The sequence below is a fragment of the Megalops cyprinoides genome, chromosome 22 (assembly GCF_013368585.1).
Source record: "Megalops cyprinoides isolate fMegCyp1 chromosome 22, fMegCyp1.pri, whole genome shotgun sequence".
Classification (NCBI taxonomy): Eukaryota; Metazoa; Chordata; class Actinopteri; order Elopiformes; family Megalopidae; genus Megalops; species Megalops cyprinoides.
This window is the reverse complement of record NC_050604.1, coordinates 19,807,462-19,821,603: the sequence shown is the minus strand read 5'-3', so window position 1 is coordinate 19,821,603 and position 14,142 is coordinate 19,807,462. Positions and strand designations below refer to the sequence as shown.

Below are 14,142 nucleotides of genomic sequence, written 5' to 3'. Positions count from 1 at the left end.
ACAAAAGATAAAATACTGAAAGGAAATGAATGCATTTTGTATGTGGCCATTCACGTTTTAATCATGTCTTACAGATTCTTTGCTTGTACAAACTTGTCAATGTTTTTACTGCATTTCTGTTTCAGTACTTTATGATTGTATATTCTTATATCATTGAAAATGACTATACATTTAAGAAAAAAAATTCTGCGAGAGCACCTCTGTTCATGTCATTGTTGATCACTCTGTAGACGTCACTGTAAAGTAAAATGCATACGTTACATGTTATAGACATGTGCAGTGTCGCATGGATTTGTCCAGTCAGACTGCATTTAAAAAATAAACATGTTTCTCTTCCATGAAATCAGAGTCAAAGTTATTCTGTTCTGCGAAGTGGCATTTTCTTCCTGTAATAGATCAAATTTTGTACACAGACACATGTATAAGTTAGCTGCTCATGTAGTCTGAAAAGAGTACTTGCATCACCCCCAGCAAACACAAATTCTGATATGGTCTCAACAGTATGTTCTTGTTCCAGATAAACAAGTCCTGAACCTGTTTGAAGTAATGCCTATGAGAATGAGGACCATGCGTTAAAATCCTAAAATGTTACCAATGAGCGAATTTTAGACATTTAAAACATTTTATTCAAAAGTTTCTCCACTCGGAGGACATGTCATTGCATTTGTGTAGCATTGCGATGCTAGAAGTATACAACCACTGTAATCTTGAATCAAACTGTGTTATTACAGTAGGTACCTGGCTGTAGTACTTAATCTAACTCCTCCAGAACAGCACAGTAAATGCACCTTGCATCAGTGTAATCGAAGAAAATTAAAACTCAGTGGAGGCCTGGAAGCATAGGTGTCAAGGTGGCAGTGTGCCTGCACGCATGAGCCCATTCAGAGAGCTGTGAGAGGTTAGCTGTCTACCACCATATTACTCGATAAACTTAATTAGGTAAGGGAGGGTAGAAGGGTAGAAGAGGGGTAGAGGGTAGAAGAAGGCTAGGCAGGCTTTCTCTAAACCAAAGAAGCCAAAAGAAGCAAGGTAGTAGCTGTAGAAATCCAAAGCAGCCAAATGTAGCAAGGAGCAAGACCTCAGATAACATTATCAGGGCCGTCAACACTAGATAACTACCAACTAGGAGTTCCTGGTAGAACTTTATCTATGCACTCATTTGTGTGTGTGTGTGTGTGTGTGTGTGTGTGTGTAAACGGGTCTAGCTAGCATAGAAACTAGAATAACCCAAATTCAAATACTAGCCCAAGTCACTCAGTGTTATGATAACTTGGATCCCTTTTTCACCCAAACATATTTTTAGACAGATTTTTTAGCAGAATGTGTAGAGCAGTTCCTTCCCTCATTGCTTTGGAACACAAAATACATTGTTGCAAAATACATTGTTGCATAAAAAAGTTATGACCGCAAGTAACCTTAATAGGGCGCTCACAGCATTGGCGTGGCCCTGTGCTACCTCTTTCTGGTGGATTTACGTGGATACAACTTTCATTGCTGTTTGGGTGTTTTCCCCAGAATCCACACCATATTCACACTTACACTTTTCTTACTGTGAATGCGAGGTTTGAGTTAAACCAAAAGGAAGAATGCACTTCGAAGTGTCTCTTATTATTCATTGTTGCTATATTTCTCTTCAGTTTATTTCTTATCATTCATTTTGCACCTCACATTAGTCAAATCGAGATTAGCCAAATAAATCAGTATTCTTATCCGGCTAAGATTAATTAGTGTAACAAACAATTAATTTAACAGTATACAGTATGACCTAAAAACAATCAGCTGTGCATCTGTTTAAGACACTAGCTTTCTTTAAGCAGCGTATACTAACAAAAATATTGAATGGATTTAAATCTATTAAAAATATTTCTTTCACAAAGGATTAATAGAAAATTAATGCCCAAGACATGTTGAATTCTGCATTGATTCAACTGTGTATCAAAACCAGTCAGGCCAAAATGCCATATAGTGTTATCTTATTATTTGTGAAATAACAAATGGTCACGTTAAATATATAATTGATTATGAGCGTAATCTGGAAGGCTTATTTTTAGGCACGAACATCAAACATGCGTTTGCTTTACATTTTTACAGTTAGAGAGGTAGGATGAGCCACGTCTGCTACAGCTGTACAAATGTATTGTTTTTTTTCCAACAGGATCTACAGGAACTCAGTCTGTTGGTCGAGACAAGAGAACCAACCATCCCCAAAGTCAACTAGAAATCTGGAAATACTGCCATTTAAAACACTTGGATTACTCCTTTAATTTTCTACTTGGAATGAAATCTCTACCACGAGTCATTGTCAGACGGAGTTTCTAGCAGCTGTTGTAGCAGTGTCCTTCATGCTGCGTTAGATCACAAACATAACCCAAAGTATGATAGCCCAAACCAAAACATTCCAACACACTCTTTTGTTATCTCATTTCCAGCAAGGTTACAGGACAAGCGGAAGTCAATGTTCACCATATTAATGTTAAAACTGTTAGCAGCGCAATAGACCGCTTGTCTTATACGAAGGCCAGTCAATCTAGATTTAAGTAGTGTTCCACTGATCCACCAGCTATAGGAATGACTGTGATAAGAAGAGGAAAACAGAAATGTTCTTTCTAAAAATGGGGGTTTAATTATCTTTCAGTTTAACTGCTCTCTTTTTACATATTTTTACTTAATGATTTCTAATAATTCACATTAGTCTATCTAGTGATTTAAAATTGGCACAAAGACTTTCTGCTGCCCCTCGTCTTTAGAATTGTGCTCCCTTTCCTGACATTAAAACAGTTGTCCTCTTGAAGGTTCAGTCACGATGGCAACTGTCCGCATCAGTCACGCTGACAATACACTATTGTTACATGTGAGTTCGTGGTTGGGTGAATTAATATACGTGCAGACACACCAAAAGCAAGAGAAGCACTGCCTTCGGCCCACCATTTTATTTTCAAAAAATATCACTTCATCGAAGCAACCAGAGCATTTTAAAAATAGCTTTAAAACACAGACATAAATGACTACATGCATCACATATTTCACATACGTCCGTGTTTCGTTTTGAGCTAAATTCTAAATATATGCAACGGGATTGCATGATTTGCGTAGATCTCTCTATACGTAACAACATTTAAAATGTGGGGGGAATCAAATTGCTTTGCAAATGTGGCATCATCTAAGCGTACAGTTGACCTGAATAGCACAGTCACTGTGTAGCTACAGTCAGGCGCTCCAACAGCTGCACACTGCACAGTTCCTTCCATAGTGCATACTGACCCCACCTCTCTCGGGAAACGGAGAAAATCACTGGTCTGTCAAATGATCAACGGGTCTGGTTAACACTGCGATTGGTTCAGAGAGCTTTCAGTAAAAAGGCAGTGCGCACACTCCGATAAAAATTTTTTCTCCGTCCCGCTGTCAGTAAACAAAGACATGTAAACACATTGGATCGCTAATGAAAGACAATCGGAGCGGTCCGAAACCGAGTCAGTACTGTTCATCTCAAGCAAGTGGTCGCCTATATTTGATGTCGTGAGGCTATTTCCAATGGAGATAAACGGTTACCACGGCGAGGATGGAACAGCAGATGAGACGGAAGAGGAAGAAATGGGGGGGCTGAAGCGATTGCGGACGTCGAAGAAGGAAACGGCGGCTGGTCTCAGAGCAGGGGCGGGCATGGAGAATGTCGCGGCCGGGGCAAGTGCACCAAGCGAGCGCCGAGCATCCAGCGCTGTGGCCAGGCAAAGGATTGACTCGCTGAAAAAGAACAGGCCGCGTAGGTTTTCATTTTTGTAATATGAAATAACAAGCTAGCCTGTATAGTTATCTGAACATTTCATTGATTGCGACAGAAATGCGAAACTAGTCAGTTAGATATGTGTGCGACAGAAATGCTAAAATAGTCAGTTAGATATCCAGTGGCACTAGTTTCGCTTTTCCTATTTATGTTGTGACAGCGAGGTCTTAACGTGGCTTACACGGACGGCTAGCCTAGTCCTTTTCTCAGACGCGCTGCACAGAACATGTGTAGCTGTAGCCGACACACAATAAAACACTGTATCTGTAGCTGAAATACACGAAACCGTCAGCTACTGTACCTAGCTGGCCGGTTGGCTGAAAGACATTACCGACATAGGTAGCGAGCTGGTTACGTTACCGTCAATGTAATTTGACTAGCTTGCCAGTAGACAGTGCGTTCGTAACCAGAATATATTAGCTAAGGTTGTCAAATACGAAACGTAATTTTGTGGTTAATGTTGCAATCTTGGTTTGCTAAGATTTCCACAGTGTAGAGTACCCGAAATAAGGGGTTTGCTCGTAGTGACACATTTCCGATGACTAGGTAACACGTTTTATATTCCAGTATTATTTGTATGTCAGGTATTGGGTAAGAAAAAACGAATTTATGATGCATTATTCATTGGGTTTGGCTGTTCCATGTACAGTATACCAGTGGGGGTCGCCATTTCTTACAGTGCCGTTGTTGGGAGTTCAGCGATATTTTTGTCGAGATCTAGAGACGTCTTGAAACGCTTTTGGAAAACTGATCAGTTGACAGCCAGTGTTCTCAAGAAAAATCACTGTCATACCCATACAAGCAGCGACATGTCGAGCAACAGCACTGTACAAAGCAAGGTGGAGCAGGCTCTGTGTCACCCTCTGCTGTTACTGCTGTTGCTGTCTGTAACCACTGTCCTCCTGGTGCAGCCTTCCCCTGGTTCGGCATGGACATCGGCGGGACCCTGGTGAAGCTGGTGTACTTTGAGCCCAAGGACATCACGGCGGAGGAGGAGCAGGAGGAGGTGGAGAACCTGAAGAGCATCCGCCGGTACCTGACCTCCAACGTGGCGTATGGCTCCACGGGCATCCGCGACGTGCACCTGGAGCTGAAGGACCTGACGCTGTGCGGCCGCACGGGCAACCTGCACTTCATCCGCTTCCCCACGCACGACCTGCCCGCCTTCCTGCAGATGGGCCGGGACAAGCACTTCTCCAGCCTGCACACCACCCTCTGCGCCACCGGCGGCGGGGCCTACAAGTTTGAGCCGGACTTCCGCATGGTGGGTGGTCCCCCCACGCCAAATTCTAACCGGCTTTGTTTCAGTGGATGCTCTGTTGGCCCTCTCCTGAGCCGGCAGTGCACCCCACCCCACACGTTTTCGCTCTGGTATGGTGTTATTGACTGGGAAGATAAAATTAAGGCAGTGATAAAATTAAGGCTGAAGCGACCCCTTCTGTCAGTCAGACTTGTGGATCTCCATTACTGTCACGGGTTTGACCCATTTCAGAAATTGCCTTCAATTTGTGTATGCCTGCCTCTGTACAGTTGTGTATTCCCTGTACATGGGTTAAAGTGAACACAGAATCGTGTGGGGAACAGAGGACTAAGTTAACCCATAAGATATTCTGTAGCAACCAACCACTTGTGATGTGTAGCTGTGTTGTTGTGTGGAAATTGGGTGTTGTCAGTCTGTATGTGTATGTTGTTTAAAGCTGTTTGAAAGTGACTTGGGTGTCTCTCCTCCCTGTAGATGGCCGACCTACAGTTGCTGAAGCTGGATGAGCTGGACTGTCTGATCCGGGGGGTCCTCTACATCGATTCGGTGGTGCCCAGCGGCGGGCCCTCGGAGTGCTACTACTTCGAGAACCCCACGGACCCCGAACGCTGTGTCCAGAGGCCTTACACCCTGGAGAACCCCTACCCACTCCTGCTGGTCAACATTGGCTCTGGCGTCAGCATCCTGGCCGTCTATTCCAAAGACAACTACAAGCGTGTAACTGGGACCAGGTGAGCGGAGCATAGGAGAGCGCTGGTCTCTGGTACCTGGTCTCCTGTACCAAGGGCCCCAAGTTCACAAAAGGGGTGCAGGAGCCACACAATGGAAATTGTATAAAAGCAGGTATTGTTAAAGCAGAGAGTGAATAATTTAAGAATAATTGCTAATTCATCCAACCAAAGAGAGATCAGGTAGCAAGAATTATGAATGCAGTTAAGTCGTTGGGCTTGCTGCCAGTTGGAATTACTGGTATGTTATACCTGTATATTAAATAGTAAAGCTTCGTGAGTTAAGTCCAGTGTTATTTGGCGCTTCAATTTCCTTCTGTTGTTCTGCAGACTAGACTGCCCATTCCTCAATGGATAGAATTGTTTTTCAGGACATAATATCAAGTTTCTGTTCCCGAATTGGAAACAGTAATTAAGTTAGAATGTCAGCCAAAGACAATGAATACATTTCCCGGAACTGGAATCATATTTGGAGTTGATCAGAATGAAATCCTGTGAGCTGAGATGGCACTGAGTGTGAACGAAATGGTGTCTAAAAATAGCATGTGACTTAATTCTACATCACTGTACATTACAGTGCTTACAAATTATATAGTTTACAAATTTACCTCCAACGGCTTTCACTGATAATACAGTTTAGAGGGTCAGAAATTGTTTAGAAAATTGAACATGACAAAAACTGTGGTTTGACCTCGCTGCATGGCTATTGGCTTTCCGGCTTCTAATGTTATCTATTTTTTTCCTTGACCTTTTCAATCATGGCAAGTTCCTAGTTTCATATCCTCGGCATCATTCTTGTTGTCTGTTGAGAAAGGGATTAATTTCCTTAAACACATGACCTCTTCCTGATGATGCACTCTTCTTCCCTAACCTCCATGTGAAACATAGAATCTGCACCCCGCTGTAACCAAGGGCAACACTGAGCACCATCTGTCTTTCACGGGGGGGATAAAGTCAGCCCCTCCTACGAGCTGAGAGGCCCGGGGTGTGGAAGTGGAGGCAGTAGGGGTGGGTTTTTAGCACATGCAGGGGGAATCTTGCTCTGTGTGCTCTTCTGGTTGGATGTGGGTTTGACAGCACCTGTCTTTTAGCCTCGGAGGCGGGACCTTCCTGGGCCTGTGCTGTCTGCTGACGGGCTGCTCCACCTTCGAGGAGGCCCTGGAGATGGCGTCCCAGGGGGAGAGCACACGCGTGGATAAGCTGGTGCGGGACATCTACGGGGGCGACTACGAGAGGTTCGGCCTTCCGGGCTGGGCGGTAGCCTCAAGGTACAGATACGCAGGGCCGGACACAGAGGGCCAGGCAGTAGAGTGCAATTCCTGTAGCCAGATATTCTGGTTTCTCTGTAATGTTTCAGTCAGAAACACAAGACTCACAGATGGCTCATTTGAAATGGTCATGTTCAGTGTAACTGAACAGGGCTGCAGTGTACCACTGTGGTGAGGAAGAGGGCTTGTAACCAAAAGTTTGCTGGTTTCATTCTCCTCCTGGGCCACTCCTGCTGTACCCTTGGGCAAGGTACTTAATCAAGAACTGCCTCAGTAAATATCCAGCTGTATAAATGGGTAACATGTAAAAATTGTAGCCTATGTAAGTCGCTCTAGATAAGAGCGTCTGTCATGGCTTGGTTTGGGTCATCACTGATTGAAATGTAGCTGCTCGCTTAATGTGTTCTGTGCTGAATTTGAATTTGCAACTGGCAACATTGCCCTTCAGCTGCACGCCGGCGGTCACGTCTCTGCGTTTCCTCTCGCCATAGTTTTGGGAACATGATGTGCAAGGAGAAGCGCGAGTCCATTTCCAAAGAGGACCTGGCCAGGGCGACGCTGGTCACCATCACCAACAACATTGGGTCGATCACCAGGATGTGCGCGTTGAACGAGGTCAGCACTGACCGCGGGGTTCGCTGTGCTACGCAGCGCGGGAGACAGGTTTGCTGTTGTAAGGAGAGGCAGCTGGTACTGAGGGCTACGTGTGATACCTGCTCTCTGCTCTCAGCCTCTTTACAGTGCTGCCTTGTAGAGTCCTTATCAAGCAGCATTGTACAGGGCTATGACAGCACAGAGACCTGTGCCGGCTCTCTGAGGTCCTCCAGGTCATTCAGCGTGCTGTGATGTATCATGGCAGCGTGTTTGTGTGGGTAATGGTGTCCAGCAGGTTTTCTAGCTGTCTTAAAATCCCTGACAGACTCACTGTTGCCAAGGGTCCACCTGGTTCGGTCTATACAGTAACTGGATGAATCGGGTAGTTTCTCAGAGGACATGCCAGTGTTGGAAGGACAGAGGTGGTCTTTGCATTTACTCAGAATAAGAATCAGACTTTATTGGCCAAGCGTTCTTCTGCACATACAAGGAATTTAACTCCGGTTCTAGTGTCTCTTGTAGTGCTTGTATACAACATCAAAGTGACAAAAACATATACCAAACAACAGTAGTGTTACAACAAAACAATAGCATTACAACACAGTAAGAGGATTCTCTTTTCTTTGAAGAATATTGAGCGGGTGGTGTTCGTGGGCAACTTCTTGAGGGTCAATACCCTTTCTATGAAGCTCCTGGCCTATGCCATGGACTACTGGTCTAAAGGGCAACTGAAGGCACTTTTCCTACAGCATGAGGTAAGATAGACTTCATTTGTAAGCACCTTCATGCTTTGAGTATGCACAGTTAGAGTTGTGAATTCTGTATATGTTTCTCGATGTTATCATTACTTCTCCATAATAGCTTAACAGTGATCTATACTTCTTACTTTTTCAAGTTACCTTTGACTATGGATGACTACTGTTTATGGTCATAAACAGTTTATGGTCATAAACAGTAGTCGTCTATAAAATCCAGGAACAATTCATTGTTTTGTTGTGGATCCTGCCTTCAGTTCAGTTCAGTGACTCATGACTAACTTCCTTGATGTTTTGACAGGGCTATTTTGGAGCTGTAGGTGCACTGCTGGAGCTGTTGAATCCTTCATAATTATTGGCCAGCGGAGGTGCCACTCATGGCCCCGGTGGTGACGTCACCCCCGCTTGCTGCTGAAAGCGAGATGGCACTAAAACTTCTAAGGTCCAGAACTCTGCCCCCCCCCCACACACACCCCGTCCTTTTCTCCTCTGTTCTTACCTTATGCAGCTGTGTTAGTCATTGCCTGGGTGTACTGTACTGTGAAGTAAGCATCAGAGATCAATAAGGCAAGGTTCTGACGATTGCTTACCTGCTGACGAATGTACAGTTTTTTTTTTTTTTTATACACAATGGGTCTGAGGTCATCAATTTTCCGCCGTGAGTACATTTCACTAAGTGGCTGTCCCCTCCCTGCACTGAGCGGACAGGCCACCCAATCAATGCTCACAGGTCTAGAGCTTAGCACTCCCTTCCTTGGGTATCTGTCAGCATAGCTTTCCCCCTCTATTGACTTCTTGAATCACATTGGCACCTGCAGGGTGACCTCGCTTCTGTTGCCTTGATCTGTCTGTCTGAGCGCATGCTGCTGAATGTAAAATGTGCACTGTATTACCCTTCCCAGAATAGTATTGTAGCTATTCATTTGAATACCATGTTACACATAGAGTTAGGTTGTCTGTAATGTTCAGTGAAAGACCAGAGGCTATCAAGCAGAAGAGACCACCCTTGGCACCGTTAGAAGGTAGCCAGTAGGCCTGAACAGTCACATGACTTCTGTGCCAGTACTTTAAGCAAATGGGCCTGAGCAATCACATGACTTCTGTGCTCTGGTGGTCACATGACCTCCGTGCCAGGACAGTCATTGGCAGGACAATGGCTTGAACAGTAGAAAAAAAAAAAAAAACATACTAACACACACTGAATTAGTGTAACGAGAGACGGTGCCTCTGGACTTGGTGGACCTGCCTACTCCATTTGAAGAGAAGGCAATGCATCTGATGAGTGCTCTTTCAGTGATGAGTCAGTAATGGGCTTTGGAGCCAGAGGGGATTGAATATTTCCTTTGTTATTTATTCTCTGTCCTTTGCATTTGATACCTGGTAATGTTTTACTGATGTTTTACCGAAGTCTCTGATCTTCATCTCTGTTCTTCTTCATTTTTTTTCATACTGAACTCCACCCTAGCCCAGCAATATTCTCATCTTCGCTGTGCTGTTCGTCTTCTACTGTATTTGTTTTTTTTTTATCAGTTTTATCAGCCATGTTATTCATTTTCAAATGCCACATATTAGGGAGGGTAACAGATTTTATTATTGTTTGTTATGCTGTTTGTAATCCATATTCTTTGGTCAAAATCAGAGTTAATTTTCATGTGTCAATTTTGTTGATTCCATTCTTGCTTGGACAATAATACAGGTATGTTTCCTCCTATAGGTGGGTGTTTTAAAGGGAAAAGGGACCATGAAAGTGCTTACAGTACTAACAGTGTATCCACACGTGGCCTTTTAAGGACATGATATATTTTGGATGACATCATACAGTGTCACCTTGGTTATGTTGATCCAACAATTTGTTACCACACTACTTTTCATATTTTTTTACACGTGAGAAACAGCAGATGTGAGCATTGTGTTGTATATTCTAATGAAATTAATTAGTGAGACACGTAAGAAATAGGTGCTTCTAGATGTAATTCATCTTCATGTCTGGCTTTGAATCCGCTTAGCATTTGAATGTCATTGATTTGAGGTATTCGGGTATCAAGGATCATGTTTCTGACAGATTACTTTTCTGTTCTGAAGTACCACAGGGCTGTGTTCAATAGTGTTGCTTGCAGTTTCTATTAAATGGGCTGCTTGCATTTGCTATGCTTGGAACTGTATTGCTGTATTACCCTAATACAGCAGCAGTGTGGAAGTGCAAAAATGGCGATGGTGTTTTCACCAGTGTAGCGGCCATTGTAATGGTGGCTGCTTAGGGGACTAGTGCATTTCAACTTGCTATAGTGAGCCGTGTCTCTGGATGCCCTGGAACATGCGCGTGCGTACTTCACAGTGATTAATCCCGAAGAAAAATGTTTGTGATGAAGCCCGTATCCTTGAATCTTTCTTTGCCGGTCTTCTGAGTCACTGAGCATGCGCTAGCAGAGTTCCATTTCTGTTGCACAGCTCTAAAACAAAGCAGTGTTTCCCCCTCCCTTCACATCCAGGCATACCTTTGTCTGCCTTGTGGGAGTGGGAGCTGTAATTGACTATCCTTCCTAGAGGCAGTTGGATGGTAACATTGTTTGATATTTGCCCAGAAGTGTTACTGCTAACGTGTAACACAGGGACATCTGCTGTAGTGTGTAGTGTTTACACTTAAAGCCAAAGGAAAAGTGAAACTGGTTGGAGTCAATATACACCTCGGATGATAGCGTAGTGTTATTGCCAGAAACTGTGGAAGGTACCACTGTGTGCCGTTTGTTGAACACTCTTGGTTTAGTTTTAAAAATTTTCACTGACTTTGTCAAATCGATTTATGGTAATTTTAAGTAAATGCATGGTTGAGTTTAATGGTTCATTTGTCTGAGTCCCAAAATACAATTGTTAAATGCACATCTGGAAGAATATTGTATTGAGCAAAGTTCAGTGAAGTGCCTAAAATGACTTAATAATTTTAAAAAGACTACAGACAATCCCATGTGAAAAAATCTTAAGTGTTTGTTGTAAGTTTTGTTTTAGACCAATCATATTGCTTGTTGTGCAACGTGTGCAATCTTCATGTGTATTTTTTTATTCTTAAAAATCATTTTTCTCATGTATGGTTTGAAATAAAGGATTGAACTCCTGAATTACACATTTACTTTTGTGTAGCATCTTTAAATTTATTTACTTATTTATTTATTTTTAATTAACAAACTTACTATTATTTTCAAAAATCCGTACCGTGGCTCATTCGTGCGCTACTGTATCACGTCTGCAGAGGGGGACAACGCGCAGTGTCCGCCGCTGAAGCCTGTGTGCTTTCCAGCTGTTTTCTTCGTGGACAATTTACAGAAAACGAAGAATAATGACAAAGTATCCGATAATAGATACGCACTATTCCACGAAGTAGAACATGAATAAAAATAATGTAATTAAAAAAAATGAGTTTAAAAGAAATGCAGTGTCACGAGAAAAAAATCGGTTTTAGTGTACCAGACGGTAATAGTCACTTTTATGATGCTGTTTTATGGAAATCTGGATGCCCGAAACATTACTAATTTGTTGAACGTGAGATGTCCAGATTCTCCGAGTACTTTGATTAAAAGTATTTTCTAGATGAGCGTGTTATATGTGAGAGCGTATGCGTAAAGAAACATTCGGTTGTTTATTTATATTGTTTAAAATGAAAATTTTCTGGTTATCGGTGATCATCAGGATTTCTGTTACGCAAGTAGAACTATGCGCTATGAAAGAGGTAGTGTTTTTTGGGAAAGCCTGCCCCTTTATAAATCGTGCTGAAGTCCACGAGTCAACCCACAGGAGACACGAAAAAAAAAATCGCGAAACCCGCACCCTCCTCTGAGACTGTGCCGTACAGCTGGCAATCCACGGACAAAAGAGAGAGAGAGAGAGAGAAAGAGAGAGAGAGACATTATTGGCTGTTGAGCTCTCTTCTCTGCTCCATCAACTGCAGGAGGCTACACTGGAGATGCGGAGTTATATCAGTTTCATTACAACTTTTTGCTTTTAAATCTATATGATTACACATTTATCTGTATATAAGCACCCCAAAAAACTACTAGGTCTTTAACCTCCAGGGGGAAAATCGACTATCCGGAGACAGTTGGAATAATCGGGTAAGTACAAAACATTTAATTGCTTTTGTAATTTGGGGGAAAATTTCCTGTAATCTTGCATTTATGGAGTGATTACGACTGAATTTCGTATAAGTGTAATTTTTTTTAAACTACATAATGAAGTAACGGTACTGACTGAACCGTTATGAAATGCAATAGTCGTTCTGCAGTGAAAGTTTGACGTTCTGTTAGTGGCTTTAGTTTCGTTTTTAGCGTGGCCATGAATAACGTTTTAAATTATCTTTATGTAGGTTGACAATGCCCAGCTCATCCTTCCGGTTACATATTTTGTGATCACAGTACCTGACATTAATATCACAACCGCATTATGCGCGTTTATCAAGCTTCCTTAGCAAGTCATACTCTTTTATTTCACCTTTTAAATGGCTGCTGTTTGGATGAACTATACAAAAAGTACTGCATCCTTGGCTTGAATGTACTGGAGATACGGACTTTTCACAAATGTATATCTTTATCTGCAGTCACATTTGCTATGCATACATGCTTTCAGGTATTTTTAAATTATTGTATTAGCAACAGAGGTAGTCTTCATTTTCCCTGACATCTCTCCAGTATACGTTTGGTCATGGTCAGCTTTTCAAGTAGAAGAAATAAGTGAAACCTCACTCTAAATGTATAACTAGAACAGGATTTTACTTATGAGCAGAACAAGTTGGGATTAAATGAAAACAATTGACGTAACTGTAAGGGCCTACAAACCCTTTTCCATTTCGGCAACAAAAGCCATGTAGAATGTCCGTATTGTGGAGAAAGTAGCACCCTGAGACTGCATCCAGTGAGTGCGTTGAGACCAGACATCAAACTTTGTGAATGTAGACTGAAATAGAGTGAAAAATGTGTGTGCTTTCCAACACCAAGATGAATGCGAGTTTCAGACGGCCGAGACCAGCCTCCCTGGCCGCGTGTCAGCTCCGTATTTCCTTGCCAGTGTGACTGAAGGAATGTTTCTCTTCTACAAACTTCAAATTCCAGACTCAGTTTGGGAGCCGGCATGCCCTGTCAGTTCCTGTTGAGTTCAGTTGCTACCGAATACGTGAATGGAGAGAAGTGGTCAGGCATCATTTCTTTTGATTACGAACGTTTGAACTGGGCCTAAGTGGATAGAACATCTCCCCCTTTTTTTATGGAATGTTCTAATGAAAGCCCTTTATGTGATTATTTTGTTAAATTTCAGCCCAGCAACATTTTCCACTGTGGATTCCTCCCTATGTTCTGAATTGATTTTACAGGACTTTGGTCCTACCACTTCTGTTTAATATCATTTCCAGCACACAGGCCCACTAGCTTTAAGGGGGTCTGTGATTTATAGGACAAGCCCTGGAGCTGTAATCCATAAGTGATACCTTAATGGCTTGGAGGGATGTTACGGTGGAATGCTCTACTGTGCACATGCAAAAGGAAGCAGCTCGATTACCTGTTTTTTTTTTTTTTTCCCCTTTTAAGACCTGGTCCCGTATTGACTTTGGGATACTGATATCTTATGTTTTCTGTTTGAGTTCACACATAGAAACATCCTCCATCAGAGGCCTCTGTCAGTTCAGTTCAACTTAAGAAAGCAGTTTTCCTTAGCACTTATCAGACATTTTATTGTCAACACTTTTCCCTTTGTGGTTCCCAGACGACCTCTGGCT

The 14,142-nt window shown here is 42.6% G+C and overlaps 2 protein-coding genes across 3 annotated transcripts in view; both read left to right on the top strand.

The window, feature by feature from the left end:
• Positions 1-3,371: 3,371 nt before the first annotated feature.
• On the top strand, positions 3,372-9,576 carry pank2 (pantothenate kinase 2). Its single transcript, XM_036517248.1, has 7 exons — positions 3,372-3,760; positions 4,693-5,045; positions 5,517-5,773; positions 6,862-7,038; positions 7,530-7,653; positions 8,262-8,387; positions 8,689-9,576. Exons 1-7 carry the CDS (start codon positions 3,532-3,534, stop codon positions 8,737-8,739), a joined length of 1,317 nt encoding a protein of 438 aa, XP_036373141.1. The 5' UTR covers positions 3,372-3,531; the 3' UTR covers positions 8,740-9,576.
• A 2,703-nt stretch (positions 9,577-12,279) lies between these two features.
• Positions 12,280-14,142, top strand: part of LOC118769808 (lysyl oxidase homolog 3B-like) — a 37,941-nt gene continuing 36,078 nt past the window's right edge. For both annotated transcript variants that reach the window (XM_036517134.1, XM_036517135.1), the window contains exon 1: positions 12,280-12,490. The gene's annotated coding sequence lies outside the window, so the exon portion shown is untranslated. The remainder of the gene's footprint in view (positions 12,491-14,142) is intronic.

Bases quoted from the DNA above. Each gene is read 5' to 3' on its own strand.
- pank2 (XM_036517248.1), top strand. From the start codon at position 3,532: ATGGAGATAAACGGTTACCACGGCGAGGATGGAACAGCAGATGAGACG. The intron at 3,761-4,692 runs GTAGGTTTTCAT...CTCCTGGTGCAG, and splicing joins GCTGAAAAAGAACAGGCCGC to CCTTCCCCTGGTTCGGCATG. The intron at 7,039-7,529 runs GTACAGATACGC...CTCTCGCCATAG, and splicing joins GGCTGGGCGGTAGCCTCAAG to TTTTGGGAACATGATGTGCA.